We start from the raw sequence: 27600 nt of genomic DNA on the forward strand, positions 1-27600 counted from the left end.
TTAACACCAAACACAATATTTACTCGTGAGAGGAGCAAGGACTCCTCCTACAAAATGTAACTACCTACATTGTGATGTGGCTTCTGCAACAGCCTGAGAACAAACACAACCTGCCCGCTGAGTAATTCTGTAGGTACAGTGCCCTCCAAGTGTATGTAAACAGTGGAGTAGAGTGTGTATTTTTGCCATTAACTTAAGGTGTTTGGATTTGAGGAGGTAATGTCATGTCCTGGTCATGTACGGCTGCTGCTGCTGGAACTGGCTAACTCGTCTTCACTAATGATGTAACAGATGATGGATTCAGAAGTGTCCAGATACATTTTGTCTGGCTATAAGGACAAAGGAATTCCTCCTATCTCATCCTGCAACAAGACAATGACCCCCAAACACACACACTGCCCCTGCAACCAGAGATTTTATCAGTGACAAAAACTGGTTTAGACTGGCCAACTCAGTCACCAGATTTAAAATCTATTGAACATTTTACCTGCTGAAAAGGAGATTGAAGACAGAAAGCCCCTTATAACAAACATCACCTGAAGGCAACTGATTTGAAGACTTGGAAAAGCATTTCCAAAGAAACTAAATGATGTCAGTGGGTCGTAGGCTTCTCATTGCATTAAAGGGCCATGCAATCAAATGTTAGACTTTATCACTTTTATTTCCTTTGACATTCATCTGTTAACTTACTTTTCCACATCTGAATAAAGGGGGGGTCAACATTAAAATAGCTCTTAAATAAAATGTATGTGCATATACATAGTGGGAAATAACAGCTAAAGACTAGTCTCTACTTTTGTCTCATTGTTGTGTTTTGATCTCAAATTTAAGTACCTTAAAGTAACGTTAGCAAAAACATCTAGTTTTACTCTACTGTTAACGTACTGTTGGAGGACATTGTATCTGTGAACAAGCCATGACCAAATACAATAATAGAAACATTTAAAAACCTTGGTGCGCTTCAACATTATCGACGTCAATGCAAGTGTCACTGTGTGGGATCAAGCGAAAGAGTTTCCATGATACCTGACTGTTAGCTGACCGGTTGGTAACGCTAACATTACCGTTACCGCTATCGAAGTATGAAAACGTCCTTACCTGTGTATACTTTACGGGAGGGTTTAAAAAAGATGATATTTTGACGATTAAGTCTGATTTTAAACGGACACCATGTGTGTAAATGTGAAGGTAGCCGACTAGCACGTTAACAAGCTAAATTCATTTGCAAAGTCGTATCTTTCCATCATGTCAACTGGAAGTTCAAGCCCCCAGTGCGCATGCTCACAAATCCTCACCTGTTCTGATTGGTCAATGGGTGACCTTACGTTTCCGCCCTGGGTTTAGTCTGTCAGGTCAAGTGGCGCTAATATCGACCCGCATAATATTATAAAGTAATTAATGCAGAATATTACTAAATGTTATGTTAATGTATTATATTAAAGTTTATTTCATTAGGATAAACCCCTTGAGATTAACCATCTCGTTTTCGAGCGGGTCCTAACATAGGCAAGGCAAGTTTATTTGTATGGCATATTTTAACAACAAGGCAATTCAAAATGCTTTACATAAAACATAAAAGGCATCAAGACAAAATGTAAAAGCTAGATAAGGTATTATAAAAATATATTTAAACAATACAATATATGTACAATTTCTTGTAGGATTATTGATTATGCATTCTTCAAAAAACAGAGGAAGTAGATTCAAAACACCAAAGCCACATTGACAATAAAAAATAGATACATAAATACATAATAAATAAAAAAAGGAAATAATAAGTATATGTACACAATGAAAATAAATATACTTAAAGTAAAGTATCTTTACGTTCCAGTCAATGCATCAACTTTCAATTAGATCTCAGTACATAACTAAATATATCTATTGTGCTATAAATCATTTATATATTGAGAAATTTTGTATTGGCTGGTGTGTATTAGGTAATATTTGTAAAGAGGAAAATAATTATTTAATTCATTTTTAAACCAAGTTCTTGAGGGTTTCTGATTTTTTCCATTTACTCGATTGAATGTGATATTTACTCATAATTATGATGATACTGACCATATCAGATATTTCTTTGGAGAAGTTATCGAGTGAAGCACCTCTAAATTATACTACAGTACTAAATGTACTTTCCACCAGCAACCAGCTCCAAATCACGTTTCTATGACTTCTCTCGCGATATTCTGGCAACCGTGAAGCACACATCACATACAATAAAACTATTGTATAAACATGTTCTGTTTGGTTTTTATAAGTTACAACAGAAAGAATGAAAAACCAAGCTTACATCATCAATCTTATTGTTATTTTAGCTAAGTTTCATGTTTATAAATGTAAGTTTGCCAACAATAACAACAACAACAACAACAACAAAAACCTCTCTTCTCCGTTTTTGTTAAAGAATGTGAGCAGTATGTTGCATTGTATTTATTAGGACCATGTACAGTGTTAAATATAAATGTTACCATTTGATGTACTGCGCCAGAGTTAGCTTATAGCTAATTTTCATCAGCAGTCCCTTAGGTAGATCACAATTAAAACATATAATAGCACAATAACAAACAGTACAAAGCAGAAAACAGTATTTACAGACTATTAAATCTTGAACTAATAAGGCTGCAAAAACTGTTGAGTGTATTTTTCACTGTTTATATTTAACTAGTCTGTTGTTTTATGTATTTGTATGTTTATTTATTTATTATTTTTTATTCTACCTTAATTATTTTCTTAATATTTTTTTCTATTTTCTTTCTATTTCTTATGTGCTGTTTTTGACCCCCCCACCCACTCTAGCATTTTGTTCACATGAATGCTGCTTGTTCTTTATTGTTCTCAATAAAGTTAGATTAAAAAAAAATAAAAAAGCTAACTAAGGCTAACTAGCTGCCTGCTACAGAGTGATATGTAGTTGACTTTACAGTCAGTCTGAATGAAGGAGCTTCCAGACCGATTGGGAAATGGAGTTAAGAAACATCAAGGACCAGGTAACTGAACAGCACAGTAAACACAGATTTATTTTTTTGTCTGTTCTCTAAGTTAAAGTTAAAGCAGCCTCTCACTGCTGCAATCAGCTGGCTAGCCATGCTAGCGACATGTCGAGCAAAGTTTGCTAACGTTACACAGCTAGAGAGAGAAAATCTGTGTCATGAAAGTGGACCAAGTTTGATTTTACTGGATAACTTTGCACGATCGTTTCTTCTAGGATGTAATGTTTCAGTTTGTAATGCTCATTAGACCCTCTAATTAGGCTCATTAGAGTCCTAAATGTAGCACAAAACCTGCCAAACAATCAGCAGCCTTTAAAACGGATCCACATTTCACTCACTTACTGCTGACTAATTTAGCTTTTCTATACAAAACAGACCTTAGTTTATCATTTCTATTCTGATGTTACCAAAAAGAACCAAAATTCAACACAAAAAGTTTTTATTGGGATTATTCTCAAGTGAAGTTTAAAAAGTCAAATTCCAGCAGAAAAAATGCTTCAAGTTCTAGTTTTCTTCATGTCTTTAACTTCATTAAAGCAAATTGCATCATCCCACTAAAACTACAGGAATGTTTTTTAAGCTTTACTTTTTAATTCAGCAATATTTGCTGATTTGATTTATGTCATTATAACCATTGTATTTTTCTGATTTCATTTCTTTTTGAGTGTCTTGTCTGCTTCCAGAAAATATTATTGTTTGATAAAAATATAAGAAATATCTGATATTTCTTAATATCAGACATTGAATGCCCAACTCTGTCTTGATAAAGGTTGTTGGACTGTATAAACAATACGGACATCAATGAAAATAAGTCGCATGATAAAATCTGATATATTTTATAAATATATCAGACTACTTTCAATAAAGCAAAGCAAATTACTGTTCAAATTCTATTATTCCTTCGAATGCTCAGAGGAGAGATTATAATTCAACTTTTGCTCAGACATTTGTAACAAGCTAAATATGCTAATTCAGACCTTGTTTATTTTAGGTAACATACATGTGAGTAATACAGTATACAGTGAGTAATACAGAGAGTATTCATCAGAGATCAGTATCAGCAACTTCATGACATATGTATGATCCCCAGCACTGCGTCTGTGGGTTGTTGTTTTTTTACTTTCTGCAGAAATACAATGAGGTTCAGCATTTGGATTTTGTTCACCAAATAATGTGATGCACTTCCTCACCACACAACTCAAGAAACTCTGCGAATGAACTGAACCTAATTTTGTTCATCTTTTCTTGTTTTGCATGTCTCTCTCAGTGTCCGTTGGTCCAGGCCATATTCAGCCGAAATGCTGAGGAAGTGTCATTTTTGTTGAACCACAATGAAGATGTCAACTCATTGGTAACATTATCCCACAAAAACTCTGCAATTATGTTGTTGTTTGTTTGTTTGTTTGTTTGTTTTTGCAAGGTGTGGTGTCAAATATGTATGTATTATATTTTGAATGAAATGTTAATGTTTCTCTAAGGACCAAGAACAATGCACACCACTTCATGCTGCTGCTTATTTGGGAGATGTTCACATCATGGACCTACTTATCACTTCAGGTAGAAACATTATTTATTTGTGAAATATGTCCTACCTATGTCTACTATATACCTTTGTATATTTCCTGCAACTAAGCTTTTCCAGTAATAGAACGCAATGAATCACGTACAGAAGAACTAAAACATGCCCCAAACATTGAAGACTGACTTTGCTTTTTCTCTCTGTTACAGGTGCAAATATCAATGCTAAGGACCAGGGTTTGCTGACTCCTTTGCATCGAGCTGCTGCCTCACGAAATGAAGTACATTCCTATTTTCAAAACATAGAGGGAAAATTTTCTAAGGAAACAATAATCACCAGATCATAATTTTTGACATACTCTCATTCAAATTCATATCATATTCTTTGAATTGTGTGTCTTTCTCTCAGAGGGCTGTGGAGCTGCTACTAAAGCACAGAGCAGAGGTCAACACACAAGACAAATTCTGGCATACACCATTACACATGGCCGCTGCAAACTGGGCTACAGGCTGCGCCGAAGTCCTGATACCACACATGTGCAGTCTGGATCTTTCTGACAGGTCAGGAAGGACACCCCTGCATCACGCAGCACACAGCGGCCAAGAAGAGGTAAACTGAGAGAATTAACCAAAGTTTTCTTCCTCATCATTAACTATTCGTGCCTTTCTGGGTTAATAGTAATCTGATAACAAGGCTTAAAAGTAGACTTAATTTAGGAAAGTAAATAAGCAATCAGCACACCTTCTTTCTTTCTGGTAGTTTTCTGTCAGGATTACATTTCATGTTTGTTTGCTAAACAACTGTAATCACAGTAAAAGCTGCTGTCCTGGGTGGACAACAGTTCCTTTTAAAAGGACTCAACATTTATATTCTCACTTATAGATGTCTCCTTACTCGAAAGTGTTGTTTTGTGAGGTAAAAATATGTCACTTAAATGGCCATTGTTCCATTTTTATGCAATAGTTTATCCAGGGTCAAGTCACAGTGAAGCTTTAGATACACAGTGTGTGTCTATATGTAATTATGTTTCTTTCTGCAGATGGTGAACTTGCTTCTCAGCAAAGGTGCCAACGCGAGTGCCAAAGATAAAAAGGAAAGGCAGCCAATCCACTGGGCTGCACACCTTGGTAAGTCTCTCTCACTCTCATAAGACACATAAATGTATCACTACTTTTGACATAAAATAAAATCTCCCACATGAATTTGAAGAAGAAAAATGTTCACAATCCCAACAAACAAATCACTGATAACTGACTCAAACAGCCACAGGTGGTCAGAAAAATCGGCAAAAGTTGTTGCCACTAAGTTTACTGTCTATTCTGTGTGTAACATCATGACATGTGAGGGAGGCTATTACATTTTTTGTTATAGGCTAAAGATAACACTATTGACCATCATTTTTACAACAATATATGCTGAAATTGTGTTTAATTTTGTGTAAGAGAGTTAAATATTAAGCTGTGCTTACTGTTCATGCACATAGCTGCCTTCAGTTTTAGATGGCTGTACATTATTTATCATTTGATTGGTCCACCTGAATAGAGCCCAACTTTAAAAACAAAAGTAGACAAAAATTATAACTCTTTCCACACAAGTGTTGATTTTCTGCAGAGGTTTTGTTGTTAATGACTTAAATCAGCTGACTATTCCATTACTAGCCTATTTGCTGCATGTGCTTCAGTTTGCAAACAGGCTAGCATGTGAGAGGGGTGTGTAGTAAATGTTAAGCTCTTCTTTCAGGACATGTGGAGGTTGTGAAGCTGCTGGCGTCTCACAGTGCAGATGTGATGTGCAAGGACAAACGTGGTTACACTCCCCTCCATGCTGCAGCTGCCAGTGGACACTTAGACGTGGTCAAACATCTGTTGAGGCTGGGAGTGGAGGTAAAGTGGTCCCATTTCTGTTAGAAAGCGTAAATAATTTTCCATCGTATGAATAATTATAGCTAATTTATTTCATGTACTGTAGCTTCTGTGAAGGACAACTAAATGAGTGTATCAGTGAACATCCTCTTAAGTTACAGTGAATCTGCTGTAACAAATGTTCCTTTTATATAATGTGAAAGCATTTAGCAAAAGGGTATTACAGCACATAAAATTAGACTTAACAAAAACAGGCAGAAGCATTTTTCATCAACTAGAGACATCAAAAACCTTCTGGCACTGTTGATTATGCACTAAAAAACTTATTACACTTATTATATTATATACAAAGATAAGTAATAATATTTCCACAACAGTCCACAGTGTAAATAGTGGACATGTGATGTTGCTTCAATAATCAGGCTTGGTTTCAATGTTGTTCTTGGTCTGTGTCACTAATCAGTTAAGTATTTTCTGTTTTTTGCTGATGATACCGCGGTCATCAGGGCACAAAATACTCTACATTCACAGCTGAAGCTAATGTACCTGTACCTCCCTTTCAACAAGCCAGATATTTCACACCAGATCCATTTTTGTATTTTCTTTTAGACGCCTCCAGGTATTATCAACAAAATAAGTTTTAACACTGTTGTACTGTAAATCTGTCCGTGCTTTACATTCAGCAGTATTTCTCGGGCTGTAAAACAAGGCTCTTCTGCTTTCAAACCAACAGACATGTCATACTTTTTCTCCCTCTGTCCCTCAGACGGACGAACCCAACATTTTTGGGAACACAGCGCTCCACATGGCCTGCCACATGGGGCAGGACACCGTGGCCACCGAGCTGGTGAACTACGGCGCTAACATCAACCAGCCCAACTACCACAGCAACACGCCGCTGCACCTGGCTGCTGCCTCCTCCAGCGGGGTGCTGTGTCTCGAGCTGCTCATCAACAACGGTGCTGATGTCAACATGCAGGTAAAGGGCTTTTTTTTAATATTTGAAAAGGACAAAAAATAAGAAATTAAACAATTTGTTTTTGCTGTATTAGATTAAATGCAGATTCTTCTAACAAAATATGTTTTTATTTCTTCTCTTCTTCAACAGAATAAAGAAGGGAAGATCCCTTTGCATATGGCTGCTATGCATGGACGCTTCACAGGCTCCCAGATTCTTATCCAAAATGGTAATGGAAAGAATTTAAAAGCCTTTAAAATGATTTACAGCATCCACTTATACTGGTACTCGCTCTCATCAATATATGAAAGCATGTCCTCATCTGAAACATACTTCATTATATTTGACATCATGTTTCCTTCTTCCTCTCTTCACAGGTGGGGAGATTGACTGTGCTGATACGTATGGAAACACTCCTCTTCATGTTGCTGCCAGATATGGTCAGGAGCTGCTGATCAGCACTCTGCTGACAAACGGTGCCGACAAAGCAAAGTAAGTCTCCTTCTTCCAGCTGTGCAGTTGTGAAAAATAACTACGGTTTAGTAATCCACTCTACCTCAGAATTTACACAATTGAGCACAAAAGACGAGTCCAAATCCTATATTATTCTGCTTGCTGAATAAGAAGCAGATTGGCAGACAAAACCTTAAACTGGTAACTCACTGTCAATACTTAGACATCCAAACCAACAAGTGTTCTGCCTAGCAGATACAGTATGAAAGCATTAAGAAAATATCTGTTTGTCTAAATGACTAAATGTCCAGACAAAAAATTTAATTAAATCTAACACATACTAAAGTAAATAATCATTGTTATGGTCTCTCAAGACAGGGCATTCTTGGGATGCTTCCTCTACATTTGGCAGCGCTCTACGGCTTTCCAGACTGTTGTCGCAAGTTGCTATGTAATGGTGAGAATCTGTTTGATACATCAGGCTGCGCTCCGTAGTTTATTCTCACACATATTTAAGTACTGACACAACTCAAACACTCACAATAGGTTGTCTGTTCAAAGCGTTGTTTGTGTATCCTTCAGGCCAGTTTTACAGCATTCTGCCGTCTCCGACATGCGGCCAGATGCCGTCATTTGGGTTTGATATAAACACTCCAGATGACGAAGGGAGGACCTGCCTGCATGCAGCGGCCTCTGGAGGGTAAGTGAACATACTGTACATACACAATTGTTTTTTGGTTTATGTAAATGTGAAGTCTTCATACATTTATACACAGTAGGGTCCAAACATCTGAGACCATCTTTCCATTCAAGTAAATGGGAAATTGGTCTCAGACTTTTGGACCCTAGTATATATCATCATAATTAAAATTATAGACCTGTTTTCCAGCTGTTTATAAACTCTGCTGAGCTTCAGAAATACACATAGCTTAATTGACTCCCTGTTACCCTGCAATCCAATCAACCAGGCAGTTCAACAGATGAGTTGCTGTGTCTAAATAGATACTAAATAGACTTCTGTTTTTTGTGAAATAATTTTCACTTATTTATTATGCATCTGAAAAAGCAATTCAACTAAAAACAGCAAGCCGAAATCATACATGTAATTTCAAAGATGTTGGTAGTTTGCCTCTTAATTTAACAAACCTTTTTTGTGTTTGTGGCAGAAACATCGACTGTCTCAACTTGCTGTTAAATAGTGGAGCTGAACTGGATATAAAGGATAATTTGGGAAGGTAAGTGGTGCTGATTAAAGCTACAACTGAATTAAAATTAAGATTTGGATGCTGACGTTGGTCCTTATCATAGCTGTCCCCTGTTGTACCTCGCAGATCTCCTTTGCACTATGCTGCAGCCAACGGGAACAGCCAATGCACGATCACCCTGGTGAGAGCCGGTTCCGAGGTCAACGAGCTAGATCTGACGGGCTGCAGCCCTCTGCACTACGCTGCCGCTTCACACACTTTCTGCGGGTGAGAGAGCACACACGTTTTTATGTTTGAGTCATTCTACTCAGAGAGAACAAGGACAGCATCCTGTGGTTGCACAAACACTTGCTCATTGTTGGTCCTGACTTCAAACATGGTTTAAAAGTGTCTTTCTTTCTTTCCACAGGGGGGAGACAAGCTCTCAGCCTGAATACAGAGTGGAAAAGGAACATGAAGCTTCTCTGTGAGTCAATCATCACTTATAAGTCAAAGGAAAACATTTATCTTGATGCATTATGAGAGAAAGATTTACTTAAAAGTAAAACTAGGCTCCATGATAATTTTATCATTGAGTCTGTAAATTAAGATCTCAGCAGATTTAGTACAGAAATCATAACGCAAAATATATCTTTAATTTAAAGAAATAATGACAATATTTGAGGGTTTTATCTTGTATATCTATTAACATCTCATCTTTAGTGATGTTAGAAATATGTGTTGAATCAGCCTAATCGTTTTTGCTAAATATTATAAAGTTATTTGATAAGCAAATGCAGAGACAAGGATAAAGCAGGTTTTTTTCCATCAATACTTCTTCTATACTACAAAACATACCGTACACACATATACAGAGTTATGCTAAGGTTTGTTTATGAGAAGAAAAGATAAACGTCTTACAGACAACATTTTGTCTGATATGCACTTTTTTTTGAGATTTATGCAACATGCAGTAATAAGTTTTAATCTTAGTCCCCTTGATAGTACCACTGCTGCTCACTTACATTATGTGCATATAAAGACAACAAGATCTGATGAAATGCTGAGATTTTCAAGTCTTTTGACATTCAGTATACATGACATATAAAAACAGATACCAGAACATCTGAAGACCACAAGGTAACAAAAAAGGCTTGTTTCATTTCATTGGACCTTCAATCAGACACACTGGTTGTAAGATTTGTAAGTGTTTGTTGTTTGGACACTTTATGAAATGTCTTTGATTATTTCTTGTTACTGGAAGATGAATAAAACCCAGACAGGATTCCTCATGTTCCTTTGACTCTGTGTGTTCAGGTGTTTAGACTACTTGCTGGACAACGGGGCGAACCCAACTCTAAAGAACAGTAAAGGTTACAGTGCCGTCCACTATGCAGCAGCTTATGGTAACAAACAGCATCTGGAACTGGTGAGTGGCATCTTTTTTTATTTCCAGGGTTTGATTTTGCTTTTTTTTTTCTGCTTCTGGTTTTTCTTAATTTTTCATCTCTCACTCTTGCAGCTCCTGGAGATTTCTTTCAACTGTCTAGAAGAGGTTGAAAGTAATATTCCAGTCAGTCCTTTGCACTTAGCTGTGAGTATTAAAAATTCACCACAAATCTTCCTGTTGACATCATGAAGATGATGATGGACACTGGAGAAGACGTCAGTTTTAAATGAGCACCACATTCTGCTATTAAGATGCATTCTTGTGTTGCAGGCGTATTACGGTCACTGCGAGGCCCTGCGTCTGCTGTGTGAGACGTTAGTGAGTCTTGATGTGCGAGACATTGAAGGACAAACTGCCCTCCACCTCGCCGCTCGGAGAGGTTTCACTCCGTGTGTGGAGGTGCTGCTGAAACATCAAGCCTCCTACACACTGAAGGAGCACAAACACAAGTGGACCGCTCTCCATGCTGCAGGTGTGTGTCTGTCCCGGGACAAAAAAAAAACTAAACTTGCACAAATATACATTTTATTTTTGGTTTTGGTGTCTTGTTGATTTTGTGGAGATGTTTTGGTTTTAATTTTAAAAATATTATATTGTGACTTTTGCTTCTATGCAGAAAATCATTGTCACTATTATTTTTTAGATTTTATATCAGTATCTTTTTTTATTTTACTCCTCATGTGCAGCTGCTGAAGGCCAAGTGGACTGTCTGCTTTTACTGGTCAACAGAGAACAAAGTGCCGACGTCATCGACAGTCCAGATACGCAGGGACAGTGAGTCGATTAGGACACCAGATATGCTTTTACATACAATACTGCTTTTTGATCAGATACCAAGTCTGTGTATTCTGATTTAAAACTCTTGTTTTTCTTGGTTTGACATGAGAGAATATAAAATATCAGTAGATTATTAACACCAAGAAGACAATTAGGAAACTTTTTTTTTTTCCTGAAACATGTCAAATTATATTTAATGTGGTCAAGCTGATCTACACATTTTTTTACTAGGATGACATAACCAGAGAATTACACCCACTAAACCTTAAAGCAGGAAATTCAGTTTATTTGTTTGTTTGTTTGTTTGTATGCAGGACGGCTCTCATGCTGGCAGCTCTGGGACGTCACACCGACTGTGTCCACATCCTGTTGGAGAAAGGAGCGAAGGTGGACGCTGGAGACAAAAAGGGCTTCACTGCATTACACCGAGCTGTACGTGCACTTGCTCTGCTTGTTTGCGTGTGTTTGCATGTCCCATCACTATTTTATTGCACTATTTATTATGTAAATGGGGAATACAGTGGCCTTGATGTTCCAGGTGTGTTCGTCCTCTCACAGTATATCTTCTGTTCTCGCCCTGCAGGCCATGTTGGGCAGTGATGACTGTGTATCTGCTCTGTTGGAACATGGGGCCTCTGCTCTGTGTAGAGACTCTCAGGGAAGAACCCCGCTGCACCTCGCAGCCTCCTGCGGCCATACGGAGCTACTCCACAGTTTGCTGAAGGCTGCCTTGGAAGCTGATCCTCTGGACTCCATGTTGGACTTCAGAGGCTACGCGCCCATCCACTGGGCTTCCTACCGTGGTGAGACACCAGGGCAAGAATTCATGTCAGATGTACTTCCTATCATGTATGTAGGTTTGTACATTAATCATTTGTCCATTTGTTCCCTGTCTTCTTTAGGACATGAAGGATGTTTACGCATTTTACTTGAAAACAAACTTTATAGCAACCAGGAAGGAAGTTCCTTCACCCCATTGCACTGTGCTTTGTGAGTACTGTAGTTAATATAAATACTAATCACACATGTATTTATTGAATATTAATGATGATGATGATGATAATAATAATAATAATAATAATAATAATACATTTAGTATAGTTTAATTTAATGACTGTTCTTCCTTTGCAGAATCAATGGACAGGAGGTTGCTGCTGGACTTCTAGTGAAGACTGTTGGCCCTCAAATTGTTAAAATTAGCGATGCCAAAGGAAGGTGAGTTCTTCTTCTCTAAGTCCATTTTATGCTGGCAATTAAATCACTCTTATGACAGCTCAGCATAAATGTTGCCATTTTTTGGCATTTATTCCAGGAATTGGCAGATTTTATTCAAATATTGCAGCATTATACTTGTATACTTGTATTTACTTAAATTGTACACATTTTATATGTACAATGTATGCAAACATCCATTCACAAAGAAAACTGTTTTGTTTGTTTTTTTTTGTTTTTCTTGTAGAATTTATAAAATCAATCTTTGGTTTTGATGAAATTCAACTTTTCTATGATGAGATATGATTTAAATTATGCATCACTTTTCCAATAACTAATAATTTAACGATACTAATTGAACTGTATTTTCATATCCGATGTGTCGGCTCTCACTGCTTGTCTTGTATTTTCTTGTGTATGTTGTGTGAGTGCAGGACTCCGCTGCATGCGGCTGCTTATTCAGGAAACGTCGCTGGGCTCCAGCTGGTCCTGGCCCAGGGTGCAGAGGTCAACGCTGTGGACCATAGTGGATGCTCTGCTCTGATGGTTGCTGCTGACTGTGGACACACCATGGCTGTCGGTATGTGATTGAAACGAAGTGTAGCTGGGAAACCTTAAAACACATCAGGGCAATTTTCATATCAAGAAGAGGACAAACCTACGTAATGTTTCTGCAAAAGATCCTCAAAGTCTCTCTTTCATCAATCTCCCTCCTGATCATGTCTGAAAAATACATTTTCCCACGACAGTTATTTATTTCCTGAGCACTTAATCACAGGACACAGGAATAATTATAATTTATTTAACACATTTTTGTCTGCACATCCAGACGTATACAAATGTATCCCTCCCAAACACCCTCGTTCTCTCCCATCTCCCTCCCCATTTTTCCCCCCACATTATCACATGTGTACTGTTGTTTAGACTTTCACAGTCCTCAGTAATGATTACCTTTTACACCATATAAATCCGTTACACTTGTGTTGTGTTTTTTTTTTTTTTTTTCCTCCATTTCAGAATTCTTGCTGCACAAGGGGAAGCCAGACCTGACCCTGGCGGATGTCAATAATAACACAGCCCTTCACTTAGCCTGCAGCAAGGTCACATACACATGCATGTACTGTATGCATGCAGTGGCACAATCATTTTTGCATGTGTATAGCAACAGGTGATATTAACAGATAAGGCTGCCAAAATATAATGAAATTCCTATAAATCAGGTGACATTTTACGTAATGTTTGCTTTTTCAAAATAAGAGGCACTGAAGTATTAAAGTTTGTACAGTATCGCTCAAGTACGTCACCAGTTAGTACAACGTGTTTTATCCTGCAGGGTCATGAAATGTGTGCCCTGTTGATCCTGGGAGAGATCAACGACTCATGCCTCATCAATGCTACAAATAGTGCTCTCCAAATGTGAGTTCTCATTTATACATGCTGTTTATGAAGAATATCATTGATCAAATTATTGAATGTTAGAGAGAATAAGACTTATATCACAAGCCATGAAATCTGAAGTCTGAAAAGTTAAGACTAGTTAAACTTTGGTTGAGTGTATTGAATGTTACATTTGTAAGTGTAACAGGAAGTGTAGGGTAGAGGCTTGTAAACTTGATTTGACTGATGAGTTAGTAGTTTTTTCTATTTGGTTTGTTGTTTAAGAAGAAAATGTTTCATGTCTACAGTATGATTCAGCTGCCTGTGGCCACGGTAATGAATCTGGTTGCGTTCCTCCTAAGCGCTCTCTAATCAGACCGGTCTCTCCTTCTCATGCAGGCCCCTTCACATTGCAGCGAGGAAAGGCCTGGCGACTGTAGTGCAGGTGTTACTCAGCAGAGGAGCAGCGGTCATGGCTGTAGATGAGGAAGGTAAGCAGTGACATGTAAGAACTGTTTATGTCTCATTCAACATTATTACAACTTTTTTTTTTGCCTGTCGACCCTCTGCAGGCCACACGCCGGCTCTGGCTTGTGCCCCCAACAAGAATGTGGCAGACTGTCTGGCCCTCATCCTCTCCACCATGAAGCCTTTCCCCCTCAGAGAGGCCGGCGCCGGTGCAGCTGCCCGCTTCAACCCCATCCTGAAGAACTGCGGCATTGCTGCCTCCTGCGGGTCCGGTGGAAAGCTGTGTCACGCCTACGTCAAGGACCGCTCGAGCACCATCAGCCTGCATGAGTGCCTCACCGAGTGAAATAACACACCAGCCCAGTGTCTCCATGCGTAACCACACACACAGACGTGTCTCCTTGAACGCGTGCGGTTATGCGTTGCTTCTTCTCTCACGTGTCATGACGTTTATACTCGTGTGTCACACGCAGCTGCACGTTACAGTCTGCGCTCATTGATCTGAAATCTTGTCTTATACATTTCTAATATTAGCAGACCTCTTAGATTATCTTCTCTTAGTTGAGTTTAGCACATATATATATATATATGTGTGTGTTATTTTAATGAAGTACTAATGTTAGATAGAAGTTTAACATGAACACACTACACAAGCCCGTCCTCTTGAACCCCTGCCGCGGTCAGTATTGATTTATTTTTAGCTGTGAGCCTGAAATCTCTGTGTTTGTCCTCAGCTGATACAAGTGCAAGAATAGTTGAATGATTGCGTGTTTAATTTACGTATGTGTGTGTCTGCAAGTGCTTTTTTTTTTTTTTTGCATATTAGACATTTTTTCATAAATCTACTTGTTTTAAATTATCTAATGGGTGTTGTTTACCCTTTATGCAATTAATAAGACTCTATTTTCTTATCCTGTCCAGGGTGTAGCAGAGACTACACTGATATAAATGTTCTCATTATTCTAATATCATGATCTTCATAGGTTACATTTCAGCATGTGTATAGTTTTAATAATTTAGTTTAGTGTATATATCGTTCTTTAAATGAAGTAATAACCTCAGATCGATGCGTACTGTGCTGCAGGTGCAATAAAAAGCACATCTTGAGCTGGACTTTACATAAGAAATGCTAAGTATGACAGAAGTTTATTACTACAGTTAAATAAGCCAGGAAACAAACGAAAGGTCAAAGAGAACTTATAAAAATATAATATATGTGTTAATATGAACAGTTTTAACGCACAGGGAAGAGAGTCTTTAAGGCTTTGAGCACGAAAGTCATTATGTATGCAACTGAAAATTCATTTCATTTTCATTTAATCGGTTGATTTTTTTTTTTTTTTTTTTTAAAGGAATCATTAAGTCAATAAAAAGACAAAAATAGTCATTTTAAGTTCCCAGAGCCCAATTTGACATCCTCAAATCAATAGTTTTGTCTAAAACCCAAAGATATTTTAAATTACACTGATAAAAGACCAGAAAAAGCAGCAAATCGTCACATTTAAAAGCTAGAAAGCAGCAAATATTTGGCATTTTTGCTTGATGAATTAATCGATTATCACAATTGTCAATTTGTCAGTTAAATTTTTTGACATATCAGTTTATTATTGTCATTTCACCTTTCTCATCATAATGTTGTCTGTACAGTGAGATGAAATATGAGAAACTTCTCACAGCTGATGCAACAAATAATCTCAGTGAAACACTAGAAACTGAAATCGCTGCTTTGAAATGTGATTTTCAGTTTCGTGGCTACATTTCCTTCATTCAAAGTGAGTATAAGCTGAACATTTGAGTTTCCAATTTTTATGGACAGTTGAAATAAAACATTGGCAACCTGTTAAATAAATTAGCACAATACACCTGAACTTGAACTAAAATGTCACTGCCTCCCTACAAAGATTAACTTTTATATAAACAGAGTTGTGCTTTAAATGTTTACCTTTTATGATTTGAAAGCAGAGCCTGTGATATTTTCTCCTTTTCCTAATTGTGACCCCCCCCCCCACAAGTAATACCCACTGTATTATCTTAACATGGCTTTAAACTATTTGCACTCTGACATGAAAGTTTACATTTTACAGTGGGATATCCCTCCAAGGTTTATGCAAATATTCTATAAAATTTTAAAAAGTTAATTTTGCCTACTTCCCTTTCAGATTAAAGTAGAAATGAATCCAGTGTGAGCGACCCCTTCCTTGTTTTATTTGGATTTAAATAACCTTACTGAAGAAAAGCGCTTTGTGACATGTGTCTCAGATTTATGTTTTAAACAGCAGTGAAATGTTTTGAACAATGTTTGCCTTCAGGAATTGTTCTGTGACAGCTTTTCATATGTCTTCCATACGTCGCAGTGAGATTTCAGGGTGAAACAACTTGAGTACTCAATGTGTGATTTAGTTGTGGATGGCATTTATATGAGAGGAAATAAATAAATCACTACAATCTGAAGTGTTGTTTGCAGTTTTTACTTTTCCATTTCTCCTTTGTTTTTCACAGTAAACAAAAAAATTAAAGCAAATTTCAGTATTTAAGTTGAATCTGAACTTAAGAGAGTTCGAACAAGGCTGCCCTACATCTGTATGAGCATGTAAGTGAATTCCTTTAATAATACTTGGAAAACATTGGCAGGTTTTACACATGACAATATGGAGCTCAGTCCAGCATATCTGATAATTTATCCATTATGCAGCTGTTCTCACCAAAGTTAACCCATATGAATGGCTTATTAACAGCCTTGTGGATAGTTAAGACAATGAAGTGTGAGATTGACATTAGTATTAGAAGATGTTCTGTGATCAGTAAAAGACAAAGTATCGAGCCAACATTACTCATTATTGCTGCATATGTGATGTTACAAGAATACACTGCAAACCAGCATGTAGGCATGTAAACTAGGTAACCACTGAAATCCGCAGCAGTGTACAAAACAGCAAATAGCCTACACATTATTGAAGACGGCAAAAGATAATATATGACCCCTTTAATCTGCTTTGTACAGTGGAAGTCATTTGTTTAAATTAAAAATGAACAGAGAACTTTACACTTGATTTCTTGGACATACAACACATTGTTAAAGATTAAACCAGTGGTTTCCAACCTTTTTGGCTGTTAACATCTTACAAAAAGCAGTGTGTAGTCAGGGTCACATTTCAGATGTCTATGAGTTGTTAACAGCTCAATAGTGATTTTTCCCTCTAAACTTCTCACATGGCTTCATTTCAATAAATGTTCAAATGATCCAGTATTTCACCAAAAATAAAAAATTAGAGAAAAAACTGAAAACAGATTTGTGTATCAGGACTTTATTTTTTCCTCTCTCCTCTCCCATTAATCATCTCACGACCCCTCAGGTTTATCTGGTGACCCTTTGCAGGAGCCTGACCCCTAGGTTGAGAACCACAGGACTAAACTAGCTATCTGTATATAAAGTAGTTCAAACTAGCTCCACCTCCAGCAGCTACAACAGTAACATGCTGCTTACACACTGATGCTTCAGTATTAATAATATAATGATGTCATATATAATAATATATCAGTCAGAGGGACCAAACCATTACTTTTACTTTAACAATTTAACTACATTAAGCTGCTAATACTTGTACTTTTACTTAAGTGGGATTTTTCTGAATTCTTCTTCCACCACTGCCTGTTTCAGTGTTTATTTGGCCTCTTGACTGTTGCTTTAAGACAGACTTGAAAAAATGTGAACCAGTCCTTTAATATCTTCACGTAGTTCCTGCTGATCGCCGGCAGATGTTGATAAAGATTACAGATTAGTTAAAGTCTCTCGTTTGGTCCTCTCCCGGCTGCCGTCGCCGGTGGTTCGCCAATCGTTACCGTCAGTTAGCTGCTGTCTCTGTAGCAAGTCACAAAAATGGCGAACGTGGTGCTGGAGTTTAAGGCTTCTGCCGGTGACTCCGACCCACAGACTCGCCCCGTTCTGATTGTTGGACAGCAGGCCAACCTGCAGCAAGTCAATTGGAGCCAAATCAAAGGAAAACTGCAGCCGGTCGTTAGCAAAGAGGTAACGTTGTCAATGATAATGAAAGCAAGCGTAAGCTAACACAGCTAGCTTAATGAATGTAACGTTAACGAGCACGAATAGCGACCGTTAACAAAGTCCCAGGAGCATAACGTCACCTAGCCGTTAGGAAGGACTGGAGTTTTTAAAGAGACGTTAACGGTCGTGTTAGCGATGGGTTGGTTTCTGTTAGCGGAAAAGTAAATTACATCGCCAACAGTGTTAAATAAAACTCCGTTTTCCATAGTGTTAAGTTGGCTAACTTTACGTAACCCAATATTAGTGTACGTTTTTATGTGTAATGTAATCACTTATCCAACACCAGACATATATTAAGACATAAAAGACTCTGTTTTGAACCATAATGTGTTTCTGATAAGTTTTTTTTTCCACAAAATAGTATAATTACCACGTTAAATTCCTTAAAATTACATCTAACGTTATTCCTTGTCAAAAAAAATCCAGTCTATGAATATACGAACATTGTTCATTTCAAAAGTTTAATGTTTGTTTCCACATCACACTCGTGTAAGTTGAATATTGGACCAGGATTGGCTTCCTAACCAGTTATGATGCCTCAAACCCTTTTAAAATCAGATTTTAAATGAGCACAGAGAAAATTTCCTCCTTCAGCAGATTAATGTGAAAACAGCTTTCTAGTGTTAAACTCTGCACCGTGAAGTTCAAACAACCAGAAAAACATATTTTTTAAGTGAAGGGGGACTTTGACTTCTCCCGGAAACAATGTAGGATTTTACAGCCGGGTGAGTGTTGAGGTTAAAGTCTGAATGTGTGTTATTTTCTTGGCTTTGAGAGTTGTTAATTTTTCCAGGTAATGGTAGGATTGTGTTGTCATGAAGTCTTAATGAGTGGCATCCTGTCAATGTAACTACTTCAAGGTGCTCTTGGTGAGTATTTTAGATCCAGTGAAGAGACTCAGACAAAATTACTCTCCTTTCATGGTATCCTATGGAGCTGTAAGCAGTGTCTTGTAGTCTGTCGTGCAAAGTCCTCAGAGGTGATTGTGCAACAGTGACAGCCAGTCTATAAAGGGAAACTTGAGAGAGTGTGGGTGAGGTCAAGGAAAGGTTTCCTCTAAGTGTCCTCTAACAATGATTGCCCTGAGTTTTCTGTTCTAAAACAGCAGGAATATCATATGAAATCTAGCAGTATTTCCATCTTAGACATTGTCCAGGATGATAAGCGGTGGGGTAGCTTACTAGAAGATCCTTGCACTCCAGATGGATGCGTCAGATCATAAACTCAGACTGTGAAATTACCCCCTAAAAAATCCTGCAGCTTGTCAATCACTTGTACTCACTTTGAATATTGAATGAAGAGACTGAATTTAACTGATGATGGGAAACGTCACAAATGAAATGTGTACGAGTGATCGACAAGAGAACAACTACAAAATGGAGAGCTGTAATTTCTCAATAGTGAATCTAAAATTTTAGTTTTCTCTCTTGTTGTCTCAGATTTGGCAGTCGGCTCTTGGTGCTCTGAACCCAAACCCCACGGACAGCTGTCCCCTGTACCTCAACCATGCTGCGGTGGCCGCCCTTCCTTCACGGGTCAGCAGGCACAACAGCCCATCTTCTGCCCACTTTGTCTCCCGTCTGGTCCGCTCCTGCCTGCCTGGAGGGAACAACCGCTGCATTGTGGTCAGTATCTTCATCACAATTTTTGTTCTTGCCTTTCATGTAAGGCAAGTTTCTCTCCTTTTCTCACCTCTTTCAGGGAGGTCAGAGAGCACTTTTAGTTACAGAACAGAGCTGCTGTTTCAACAGGGATACCGTCCCTCTGTGACTCCCTCTGGGACACTTTTGAGACTTCAATCTGGGTCATCCAGTGGAAGGACTGCTTGTGTAACCAAGTTGCTGACATGGGTGTTTCTTTTCTTTCCAGATGGTGTGTGAACGCTCAGATGTGTTTGCATCCTCCTGTGCCATTGCCAGGGCCTTCCCCATCTTCTCTCGCCGCTCCACATCCTCACGCAGGAATGAGAAGAAGCACGTCAGCGTGGAGTTTGTGATTGTCGGGCAAGACAGCAACCCTCTGGATGTCGCAGAACTTGAGGTACTGCACTTATTAATTTTTTAAAAAATATCTTTACACAGCATTTTTAACCACTTAAGCACGACAGTCTGCCATAACTGAAGGCATCTCTTATGTTCAGTGTCTGTCCAACGCTGCTGATGGAGTGCGACTGGCAGCACGCATCGTGGACACACCATGCAATGAGATGAACACAGATCATTTCTTGGATGTAAGTGGAACTATTTGTGTGTTGTTGTTTTTTTTAAAAAATTTTGTTGACATTTCTACAGTAACATGTTTAACTACTTATTTACTATAATTATTTTGCTACAGCCTCCTATCACAGACATTTGTTTCTGTTTCAGGAAATCAAGGCAGTGGGAACTGAACTTGGAATAACTCCAGTGATCATTCGTGGAGAGGAACTGAAACAAAAAGGGTTTGGAGGTACTGAGTCTGAAGATGTTTGTCTGTAATGTTATTTTATGCTGAGACATTTGCCAGGATAGCTGATATAATATATGTATTGTGTTTGTACCTTTCTTTTGTTGAACCTTTTTGTTGTTGTTGTTGTGATTGAACATGCTGCAGTTATTTAAAACAAAACAAGGAGGGTGCATTCAATAACATCTGTTGCTCAAAATGTGGATTTTCCTGTGGAGCGACAGCACACTACTGTGCTTCTGTTGTGGTTATATTTAAGGTTATTGGTAAATCAGTTGATCAGTTCCAATAATCATAAATTAGTTTTTGGTTTCTAAAGAAGACTCCATATTTCTTAGCGCCACACACCAGTCAACTTGCCACACGTTATTTTGCACACTGTAGAAAATTGTTCTGCAGCATTTAATAATTTACAAATTTAAAAATCAGGAAAAAAAGAAATATATTTGCACCCATCCACTCTATTGTCCAAACTTGCTGTAATTTTGTTTCACTTGTTAAAGCCATTTTTTAAAGGTAATTCTTTACTTGAAAAATAAATGTCAAATATTTGGGAAGCTTTCTATAGAGTGATAAGAGTGTATAACTTTACCCTTTCAGGTATTTATGGAGTTGGCAAGGCGGCTGAGCATCCTCCTGCATTAGCTGTCTTGAGCCACACACCAGATGGTGCAACCCAAACCATTGCATGGGTGGGAAAGGGGATCGTGTATGACACTGGAGGACTCAGCATCAAGGGAAAGGTGATGATGATGATGATGATGATGATGATGATGATGATGATAAAAAACTTCATTTGTATAGCACCTTTCATACAAGAAATGCAGCTCAAAGTGCTTAACAACAAAAGAAATTACATGCATCAAGTGTTTCACATAAAAAGAACATAAAAGCATGTAATAAAAACATTACTGTAACATAAGATGGAAAATAAAACCCACTTGATAATATTAATAAAAATAAGATAAAATAAAGTGAAAATACAATACATAGAACATGTACTTCAATGGTGGTAATTTGAGACTTAAGCAAAAACTCAAAGTATTTCGCCATGCGTACACAATCTTAAAACTGGTACACAAGGACCTCTCGTAGTTGCAGTGATTCACAAGTGTTAAGAAATCTATTCAATAACTTGTTTTATACCGCTGACTCCTCACTCCTCTGAACTGGCTGGTAGAAGCTGCAAGTGATCAACAACTGCAGCAAAAGGCATTTCCGGCAACCGGCTAGACTAAACACAAGCCTGTTAAGGCCACATTTTGGCCTTTGTTGTGGCTCAAAAACTGACATCCATAGAAATTTTTGGTCTCATCCTGAAGTGGAACATCTGCAGATTAATTCCATACCCGATATATTATGATCCACTAAAGTTAGAGATGATACAAGATGAATAAAAATCCCTATGTTTGCTAGTTTCATCACCATCTTGACTGTAAGGGAGCCGGGAGGGACAATTGAATGAAATTCAACTCTTCTTTGTTTGAGAGGAGAGAGGGAGGCAGGGAGGGGTTTTATTTTGTGTGGTGTGTTACGACAAAATGTTCTGTTTTAAATTGAGAAGTTTGGACTTATCTTCCCGTTTATTATTAGCTTATTAAGTTTATACAGTTAGGTGAACGCAGGAACACACAATACCATTACACTATTGTGTGCATCTTAAAGAAAACTGAGACTATACATGATGCCTCCAGACACACCTGGTGGAGATCTGCACTCTACTGAGTGCACTCTTCTAGTTTATTTATAAAACTAATTTTGATCTCTCTTTTCTGTTTTTAAAATTGTGAAATATAGTTCCTGCACTGAATATCTGCCATTCGTGTTTCTAAGAACATTAGGCTAAACAGGATGTGGTTCACAATGCTCAGCTAGCCTGTTTTAAATCCTGACAGGTTTTGAAATCTGGAGAAATTTGTGGTGATACAAATAACTCAAAGCTCTGTCCCTCAGTCACCCTGTTGCTGTCATCGCCTACAGTGTAATAATGTTGTATTAATTTAGCTGCAAAACAACACTCATATCATAGGAGTCCAGGTTCATTGTGACACTGTGGACTGACAATTCGAACATATCCTGTGTTCACCTGCAGTATCACGGCACAGGAAACAGTGTAACAAGGTGTTTGTATTCTGGCTCATTCACTTTACACTTTTCAGTTTGCTGCCCAGAAACTTTCTCATCATCTCAGTGATCCTGGAACCTGCTCGCTCTGACACTCCTGACCTTTTAGATAAAGCTTTAAGCCTGTTCTCAGTAAGCTGTTCACTTGTAGTTTCTGTTGCATGCACCAGTTTAATTAGTGTCACAACCACATGTAAGTAAGTTTTTTTGTTTTGTTTCCTAGACCACAATGCCTGGCATGAAGCGAGACTGTGGTGGAGCTGCTGCCATCTTGGGAGCTTTCAAAGCTACCATTAAACAAGTGAGCAGACATTTTGGATTATCCCACATCAGTTGTCACAGCTCCTCTGTGACTCTTAAGTGTTTTTTTAATCAGACTCTTGTGAGAAACATGACCTACTCCTCTGTCTGCTTCAGGGCTTCAAAGATAATCTCCATGCAGTATTTTGCCTCGCAGAGAACGCAGTTGGACCCACAGCCACACGACCCGACGACATCCACACTCTCTACTCTGGAAAGTGAGACTCTTTATTTTAATCATGATGTATCATTTCCTTAGACTTTCATTTCGTGTAATAGGCTTCACATTACATAATTTGATTCGGATGAGCTTTCAAGGCATGTTTGACACTAACTTTATCTGATATTAATTTCATGCTGAAGGACTGTGGAGATCAACAACACGGATGCCGAGGGCAGGCTGGTGTTGGCTGATGGAGTGGTGTACGCCAGCAAAGACCTGTCAGCTGATATTATTCTGGATATGGCCACACTGACGGGGGCACAGGTAGGTGATTTTATACCTCTATCACAAATCAGATAGACTTAAAGGTTAACGCTGGCGGGATTTTGTCTTTTTATTTTTAGACCGAAACCAACTAAGCATTGTTTAGCCCAACAACAGGTAGTGCCTCGGTAGCTGAAGCCTTTTTTGTTGTTGTCACCCAGGGGATCTCCACAGGGAAGCACCATGCAGCTGTGATGACTAACAGTGAGCAGTGGGAGGGTGCCTGTGTGCGCGCCGGCCGCAGCAGCGGAGATCTCGCTCACCCTCTGGTCTACTGCCCTGAGCTGCACTTCAGCGAGTTCACCTCTGCCATGGCTGACATGAAGAACTCTGTGGCTGTAAGTGGCAACTTCTTCCAAACGAGACGCTTTAAATAAAAAGCATGGAAATCTGACACATTTGAGTTTGAATGTATAGTAAGTATAACTGTTATGACTGCAAAAAGACAGTAAAAGAAATATACTAAAAAGGTTTTGCAGACTCTTTTCCAACGTAATAGTAGCTCACTATACCTGCATCTCCCCGATCTTGTGCATAATGTGCTTGGTTCATTAAACTTCAGTACAGGCTGAACCACATTACCAAGAACTGAAGTAATGTAATTACCATTTGCTTTGTTAGCTTCTGCTGATGCATTTTTCTCCTGATGTATTTGTCCAAATTGTAATTTTGCAAAAAAAAAGTTACTGCATAACATGTTGATACTCACAATGTAAATAACAGTAGTGTTTTATACATTAATCAGTGCTGATCTGAACATTTTAACATTAGCTTGGTCTAAGTAGCGTATACACATACATTGTGTATTACATATACAACTTTTCATTTTTAAGTTTTAAAGTTTTCATACACAGTTGAATGCTGGGTAAAGACAGTGAATGTAGTTCACTGGTTTGATTTATGCATTTAAGACCATTTTATCATTATCATCTTTTTGAAAAGGTGTTTAAGTAGTAGATGATGTTTTGTTAAAATTTGAATTTAGTTTCCCAGTAAATCTGCATGCAGTTTATTAGCACCAGGGGCTGAATTTTAATATTCCTCATACTATGTTAATATTTGTCAGCTAAATATTCCCAGTACAATATTTGTTTTGTGACTGCTGTTACATTTCAGTATATTTCAGTTGCTGAGGTTTGTTGTGTTTTTCTTGTATTCTCACAGGACCGGGAGAACGCCCAGAGCTCCTGTGCCGGCCTCTTTATTGGATCCCACTTGGGCTTTGATTGGCCGGGTGTCTGGGTCCATGTTGACATTGCCTCTCCTGTTCATGCTGTGAGTACCTGGGTCTTTAGAGCGCTAACAGATGCTCTGATTTTTTGTCCCAGAGCAAATCAGCTGATAATCACAACTCAGTGAAGGTTTTAGTCGGCACGTTTTCTGCTGCCTGCAACTGGCTGGTAATTTCTCTGCTTGTCAAGACGTTTGTGAAGCTGGAACGAGCAAAGGAGCATTATAAGAATGTCATTACAAACTGACCATGTCTTACTGCAGCTGCTGGCAGTCTGTACTGTTTTAATCATAGTTATAGTTGATAAAGACATACATGTAGACCTCTACAAGATATAAACCCAACTTTTTATATAAAACCTACAGCTAATGTTTAACTGAATGAAAACTTTTTCACCAGTAAGTAAATACATTTTAAAGTGGTACATATATTAATAGTAAAATTGTCGGTCAATGTGACACACTGAAGAAGAATAGATAGTATAGAATAGTTGAAGAATATCAGCTGCTGAAAAACATTAATCTGCCTTGAAGACACAATTTAAAGACAAGTTCAGAGATGTGGGAAGTGATACCATTACGGAGCATTTCATTTCTGTTTGACATGTGACCAAACGAGGCCTTTGGTTTCAGTCTAGTTAAAGGTGGAGTGCGGGACTTTTACGTATAAATGAACGTCAGTTACATTCAAGCTGTCGCCAAACAAGCTCACAGAATGCTGATTAAGTTTATCACCACCAGGTTAATCTCTGTATTTCACAGTATACCAGAGTTTTTAAATCTGGTGTCTGTGGCGACTTTCCCACACTGGTAGTGATGCATTTTATGTCAATCAGCAATGTCTGGTTTGCAACTTGTCAACCAGGGCGGACTGTCCTCAGTGCAGGGACCAGCTCACGTAAAAAGTGTCAGTGGTCTGCAGCAATGATGTCGACAGTGTTTGTGTGATTACTCTCACTGCCGGAAGGGGAGACAAAAGATACACGCTGCATATTTCACCTGTTATCGAAAGATAATTAAAGGGTAACTTTATATCAGTAACACCAAATATTGAAATCTCACCATTGTTCTTGTGTTTTATTTTGCCTGCGCAGGGGGAGCGTGCCACAGGATTCGGCGTTGCTCTGCTTATGGCCCTGTTTGGTCAGGCATCAGATGACTCCATGCTGAACCACGTGTCTCCTCTGGGCGCAGCCACCAACGCGTCCGAAGACCAGATGGAGCGCGACTGCAAACGGAGACGACTGGTGTAGAAGACACAGAACGGTTTACACACCTTAAACTGTTGAAGCGAACGCTCCTGCGATTAGGGTTAAAACATTTTAAACTGTGATTCAGCTTCCTGTGTTTTTTGATGAAATTTGACGAATAAATAAAACAGATAATCATGCATTCGACAGTTGATTGGATCAGTAAATCAGATGTGTTGCCAGATGTGTTAAACGTGATTATGATAAAACACAGCCCCGTTCACTTGTCCTCATTACTTGGCACTTACTGCACGATCACCTCCGTAGCTTCTCCATTATTATTAAATCTGTTGATCTTCATGACGATTCATTCAGTTTTGGTCTTAAATCTTCCATTTTGTTTCAGCAGTAATTCTTCATAATTGTTCATATTTTACAGTTAATGACAGCTAAAAGTTTTACCTCGTAATACAAAAACCATGTTTTCGAATATCCACTTCATTGGGCACTGTTGTCAGTGCAAATCAAGGATTATACCATACATGTTTTAGATATTGTTAAAAAAAAAAAAAAAAAAATACTAGATCAGGATCAGTGAAACTAATTTGTTTTTTGGTAACCACTGCACTTTGTATTCATCCTGTGTAAAGCTGAACTGTGATATGCACACAATGTGATCTCAGGACCAAACTGAGGATTTAGTGCTCACTGCAGTTTTTAACAGTTTCACAACGGTGTCAGATGACTAATAGACAAGCGGTGCCACACAACATGCTATGTCAGCATATTCAAGATGTTAACTGTAAGTTAAAGTGTTTGACAAATTCCAGCTCAAGTATGATGTTTGTCCAACCTTGTGACAATCTTGTCCTTCAATAAAGGCGGTGCCATCTGACCTCTGTGTGCATGTGAAGTAAAATACTGAAAGAGTCTTACGAAAAAAAACAACCTTAACTTTAAGATGCCTCTATTGTTTATGGAGAGTGACAACTACCTGATAATTTAGCAAACTGCATCTGCTGAAAGATGTGGTTACAAGCTCTGGAAAAAACTGGTAAGTCGACCTGTTTCCAAGGCCAATAATGTACTTTTATGCTCAGCACACCATAAATTGTATTCCAGCTGAAATGACCTTTTTACTTAAGTTATGTCATCATTCACAGATTTTCTGTTTGCCCCAAGTCTGTGTCATTCATTTTATCTTTCTCCCTTTTTTGGTAACACTGCAGCTGCAGATGAGTACAAACCTGCCGTACTTCACATTACATTAGATGTTCGTTTCAAGCGTCACCTTCATTATATTGGTCTACTTTCTTTTAATAAGTTCTAAGGTTTTGGTGGTAAATTGCATTAAATCCAGGCTTTTGCGTCTTTTAATCAATGCCTCTGACAATACATTACTGATGCGTTTGGGGGAAATAGGTCATTTTGCAACTGTTGTGGCATTTTAGTTGAATTTAAGGAACAATAGATTAGAGTCAGGCCTTATCCCCTTAAAAAAAGGAATG

General features: G+C 38.2%; 3 protein-coding genes across 5 annotated transcripts in view; 2 read left to right on the forward strand and 1 right to left on the reverse strand.

Annotated features, from left to right (window-relative positions):
• LOC121893780 (natural resistance-associated macrophage protein 2-like) overlaps window positions 1-1263 on the reverse strand; it is a 23597-nt gene extending 22334 nt beyond the window's left edge. Inside the window, exon 1 of the mRNA XM_042405833.1 lies at window positions 1099-1263. The gene's annotated coding sequence lies outside the window, so the exon portion shown is untranslated. The remainder of the gene's footprint in view (window positions 1-1098) is intronic.
• A 1579-nt stretch (window positions 1264-2842) lies between these two features.
• ankrd52b (ankyrin repeat domain 52b) lies at window positions 2843-16704 on the forward strand. Of its 3 annotated transcripts, none has more exons than XM_042406920.1 (28): window positions 2844-2990; window positions 4261-4344; window positions 4472-4550; window positions 4722-4792; window positions 4921-5121; window positions 5552-5639; window positions 6253-6395; window positions 7141-7353; window positions 7483-7561; window positions 7710-7824; window positions 8160-8242; window positions 8368-8485; window positions 8952-9020; window positions 9117-9257; window positions 9400-9456; window positions 10287-10398; window positions 10492-10563; window positions 10690-10891; window positions 11106-11193; window positions 11511-11628; window positions 11780-11999; window positions 12099-12186; window positions 12328-12411; window positions 12843-12988; window positions 13426-13508; window positions 13742-13824; window positions 14185-14272; window positions 14358-14527. In XM_042406920.1, the coding sequence occupies exons 1-28, from the start codon at window positions 2964-2966 to the stop codon at window positions 14430-14432; spliced, it is 3027 nt and encodes a 1008-aa protein (XP_042262854.1). In that variant the 5' UTR covers window positions 2844-2963; the 3' UTR covers window positions 14433-14527. The 3 variants fall into 3 exon arrangements, 2 of the variants coding, with proteins under 2 accessions (XP_042262854.1, XP_042262853.1); XM_042406919.1 differs by having other exon boundaries at window positions 2845-2990; window positions 14185-14276; window positions 14358-16704; XR_006095524.1 differs by lacking the exon at window positions 14358-14527 and having other exon boundaries at window positions 2843-2990; window positions 13426-13576.
• Window positions 16705-18025: 1321 nt separating this feature from the next.
• On the forward strand, window positions 18026-26987 carry npepl1 (aminopeptidase like 1). The gene is made up of 12 exons (XM_042406367.1): window positions 18026-18280; window positions 19756-19941; window positions 20186-20356; window positions 20457-20546; window positions 20683-20764; window positions 21362-21504; window positions 23109-23186; window positions 23303-23403; window positions 23549-23672; window positions 23834-24010; window positions 24837-24947; window positions 25997-26987. The coding sequence occupies exons 1-12, from the start codon at window positions 18131-18133 to the stop codon at window positions 26153-26155; spliced, it is 1572 nt and encodes a 523-aa protein (XP_042262301.1). The 5' UTR covers window positions 18026-18130; the 3' UTR covers window positions 26156-26987.
• Window positions 26988-27600: the final 613 nt, after the last annotated feature.

This window comes from Thunnus maccoyii, chromosome 3 (assembly GCF_910596095.1).
Source record: "Thunnus maccoyii chromosome 3, fThuMac1.1, whole genome shotgun sequence".
NCBI classification, from domain to species: Eukaryota; Metazoa; Chordata; class Actinopteri; order Scombriformes; family Scombridae; genus Thunnus; species Thunnus maccoyii.